General features: G+C 36.0%; 1 protein-coding gene across 1 annotated transcript; it reads left to right on the forward strand.

The window, feature by feature from the left end:
• Nucleotides 1-374: 374 nt before the first annotated feature.
• On the forward strand, nt 375-1,186 carry LOC135717241 (succinate dehydrogenase assembly factor 4, mitochondrial-like). Its single transcript, XM_065239227.1, has 2 exons — nt 375-575; nt 650-1,186. The coding sequence occupies exons 1-2, from the start codon at nt 506-508 to the stop codon at nt 913-915; spliced, it is 336 nt and encodes a 111-aa protein (XP_065095299.1). The 5' UTR covers nt 375-505; the 3' UTR covers nt 916-1,186.
• Nucleotides 1,187-4,043: the final 2,857 nt, after the last annotated feature.

Below are 4,043 nucleotides of genomic sequence, written 5' to 3' on the forward strand. Positions count from 1 at the left end.
TCCCATATGGATAGGAAATCAAGCAAAGATGGGACTGCTATGCGATTATGGGTAGTACACGGGAAGAATAACGGCTAGTTACTGTAAAAGGGAACGCGGCGAACGGTTGTTTGTTTCTTGCGGTCGTGGTTTTAACAAACAAAATGGCTGGAAGGTACCACAGTTACGTAACGGTTTAAAAATTGACCCCCATTCTGAGTTTGTCCTGTTTACGCCCAATCAGGGTAAGCTAAACCTACATTTGGGTTATCAGTTCTTAGCGTGTATATTATTGTTACGCACTTCACAGCTAGATGGCAGCTAAACACTCATTTTGGTTCTTCATCCTTTTCGACCACGTATGAGTCCACGCTAGGCGATGACAGCTGGATGAACAGCCGCACTGCAGCAGCTGATTGATAATCATAACAAACGCATTACATTGCGGTACTTTTTCGAATCAAGTTTATTCTCGGTTTAATCCGACTACATTTCTGCAATCTAAGACACTTTGTCATTTTAAAATATGACTTCCAAAGTGTTGCTCAATAAGCTCTCGTCCCTATCGGCTAGGCATGTTTACGTTGTAAACTTTGGTAAGTTATGCGTTCTATTGGAACTCTCATTCGCTTGCTCTGATAAAAATTTATAATCTACTCTTTAACCTCAGTGCCATCGCTTTCATTCTCCTCTAAGTCCCCATCGGACAAGCCAGTGAGTCCACGGATGGAGGAGTTCCAGAAGAAACTACGTGAGAAGACTCCGATCGGTAAGTTGGATGAGATCGTTGGCAAGCATCCGTATCAGGAGAAAGAACCCCTCGAACCGTGGCCAAATAACACCAATCCAAAAACCGGTGAGATCGGTGGCCCGCGGGGTCCAGAACCGACACGCTACGGAGATTGGGAACGTAAGGGTCGAGTAAGCGATTTCTAAAGACCAGACAGGCAATGGTAGTAAAAGTGTTGTATTTTTAATGTAGAATTAGGAAAGTAGGTATAGGATTAGATCTTAGGCGCAAAGGAATGTTTCCAATTTGAAAAAATAAATAAAATAAAGTTTATTTCACAACTTTTGAAATAGGATAGACGTTATACTCTGCATTGCAGTTCATGAGACAAATGTGTAGTTTGAAATAAAATCATGCAATAATATATTAAATATATTGTTAAGATAAATCGTATATCATAGAATGCCGCAATTCAACGCAGCTAAGGCCTAATTCTTCACAATTTAAAGAAACAATGAAAATATTATTCCTAGATAAATTGAATTGTGCTTATGGTTTATTTACAAATTTAAAAAGATTAGATTTCCCCTAATATTAATACTATCATTTTTACATTAAAAGTCCGAGCTGTCCAAAAATCCAAAAAGCCTAGCTGCGCTGAATTGGGGCTCAAAGCATGTATTGTTTTTATTCCAATTGCATTATTATGCTAAATATTTACTTTTCGCAGTAACCTTTCATTATTGGGAGTGCAGCGAATCGAGACATAGGGTCTATCACCCCGTAATTTCCCAGATCGAATTCCTATACGCAAAGAAAATTAATACCTATTCAAGTGTTTCATTTATGTCCGTCTTCTTTGGATTTATAACGTTATCGCTGGGACTTCACGTTAGGTCTCAACTTAGTGTTCTTTGAGCATATCCACAATTATGAATTGAGAGCTTTCTATGCCTGTACCATTTTTGCATTAGTACTGATCTTTTTTTTATGATCATATTCTACGCGGCATAATAATAATAATAATAATAGTAATATTAATTATTATTATAATATAGGGCCAATATTCCAAATCTGCATCTAATATTGTACCCATACATAAATTTGGAAGGAAAGCTGCATGTTGCATGTTTTGATCATTTTTCATTAGCAACCATAAATATTGTTGTAGAAAAAAATAAGATCATTAAATTTTATCGATTGGCCCGATTGTTAGATCCATGGCCAACATTAGAGCCATTTACATTATTAAGCTTTTCTGCAATTTAAAATTGAAATACCTATATGATGAAAAATACGCTTTCGATGCATATTCAGGTAAAAAAAGTGAACGACAGCCTAAAGAAATCATTCATGGACTTTGTCGTTCACTTATTTCCTGGAAATTATTTGGAAATTATGAAAACGTCGCTAGAACTATTCCACAGCCGCAGTCAGTTTATGAGCAAAAGAAGGACGCACATTTTTTGCCTGTAGACTACACGGATAGAAATCTCCTTATACCTTTTGGCAAATTTCTATTGCTGATTATTCATAGAATGTATAAGTCAACTAATAAGCAGACGCCTTGCAAAAAGTTAATGAAGATCATGTGTCAAATGAAATGTATAAGCGGTCACACATACCTTTTATGCATTCTTATAGGACCTATGTGGTTTGTCTTATGGAATGTATAAGGTTGATGTTTTGGCAAAAATGTATAAGTGAAACACATGAATAAAATAATTGATTTTCGTTTCGTGTAGGAGACATACTTCAAGTCTCCGCGTACATCGTACGGGTTAGGCAAAAGATGTGCGTCTAACTTTAAAAACTGTCGCATTAATGGCCCTTCGCTCATTTTCAACTTCTATTCAATTTTCATACTGCCGTACTATAACGGAACTATGCACCTACTCTCTTCTAAAGATCATTCTCTAGCTAATAAATCATCACACTAAAGCTTCATGTTAGCATTTCCAACCAACTCTGAAAATCGCTAACTTCACGTATGAAGTAACATAAAAACACTTTGAATGGAAATTATTGTTATTTTTCCCATACAGTTTTACCATAGAGGTAACTCTAAGACTAGAAGGTCTCGAAATAACGTGCTCAACTTTTTGGCTCAGCTCTGGTACTCTCTTCGGTCCCAAGCTAATCGATTCACCCCTCGAAACATAGGAAAAACCAATAACCCCTCATTTTATCTGTCAAACTTTCATAGCGAATCAAAACAAACATTGCGTAGTACTAGAATTTTGCCTGGAATGGGTTACGTTAATCGTTTGCTTGGGACTAATAGCAACACTAATAGGCTAGTCAAGTAGTGAGCCAATTTAAAATCGTTAGTTTCGTATTGATTGTTGGTAAAGCCGTTGGTCCCCGGTTCATGAGTTGATGGGTCGAGAGGTAGGGCCCAAGTGTGGGAGCTACGGAAAACAAGATCGACGGAAATTAAATCAAAAAGGAAAAAAGAGAGCTGTTTTGAAGTGATGATTTAGGAAGAAGCAGAAGCAAATCGAGTGACGGTTAGTTGCCTCTTAAGAACCAAAATCGAGATCCCAACCGCTCATCTGTAGAATGCGTTGCTTCCCCTATCAATGGATTAAGGTACAAATCAAAGAAACCGCATGTGATTCATATATATGTACTTAATAATTCTATATACTTTTAGCCAGTGGAAGGTTGGTCCATAGATTTGCCCTCAGGAAAACATCCACACATTATTTGTTTGTCAACTGCAACAAGGCAAGGAGACGACTTTGTGTATATGTTTGCAATATATCTACGGAAATCAAACTAATAAAATTTATTTCAAATTTGAGCTAGTCACTAGGACCAAAAACTGGAACACTAGTGCCAAAACTGGAACGCTTACCCTTCTTGATTGCTTACAAAAAAAAGAACATCATGTGATAAATATTCAAATAATTTCAATATTTCTGGATAGAGCTGGAATTAGGGCGTAACAGCTTTTGTAAACAATGACTTCTATCGATGATTTTTAGAAAGTTAAGGCTTGCCAACCCGAAAAAAAATAATTATAATAAAACAACGAAATTACAATAATTTTTACTGTTGAATTTCGAGTACATTAAAATTTACTGTTAAATTATTGTACAGGAGAAAAAATAAATTTCGATTTTTAACGATACAATGCTCAAACAACGAAAATTAGTGTGGTGAGCTCAAATTTGTTCGAGAAAAATTACTTTTTTTTATTGTTAAGATGCTTAACAACCCCCTTTTTTACTGTAAATTTCTCAAATACCATGATTTTTATTGTTATGAACCATGAATTTCGTTGTGATTTTATGGTAATGGACAAAAATGTCCAATGTTTTGACAGTAA

Source organism: Ochlerotatus camptorhynchus, unplaced genomic scaffold (assembly GCF_037179485.1).
Source record: "Ochlerotatus camptorhynchus isolate MF236.1 unplaced genomic scaffold, CSIRO-AGI_Acam_v1.1 ptg000054l, whole genome shotgun sequence".
Classification (NCBI taxonomy): domain Eukaryota; kingdom Metazoa; phylum Arthropoda; class Insecta; order Diptera; family Culicidae; genus Ochlerotatus; species Ochlerotatus camptorhynchus.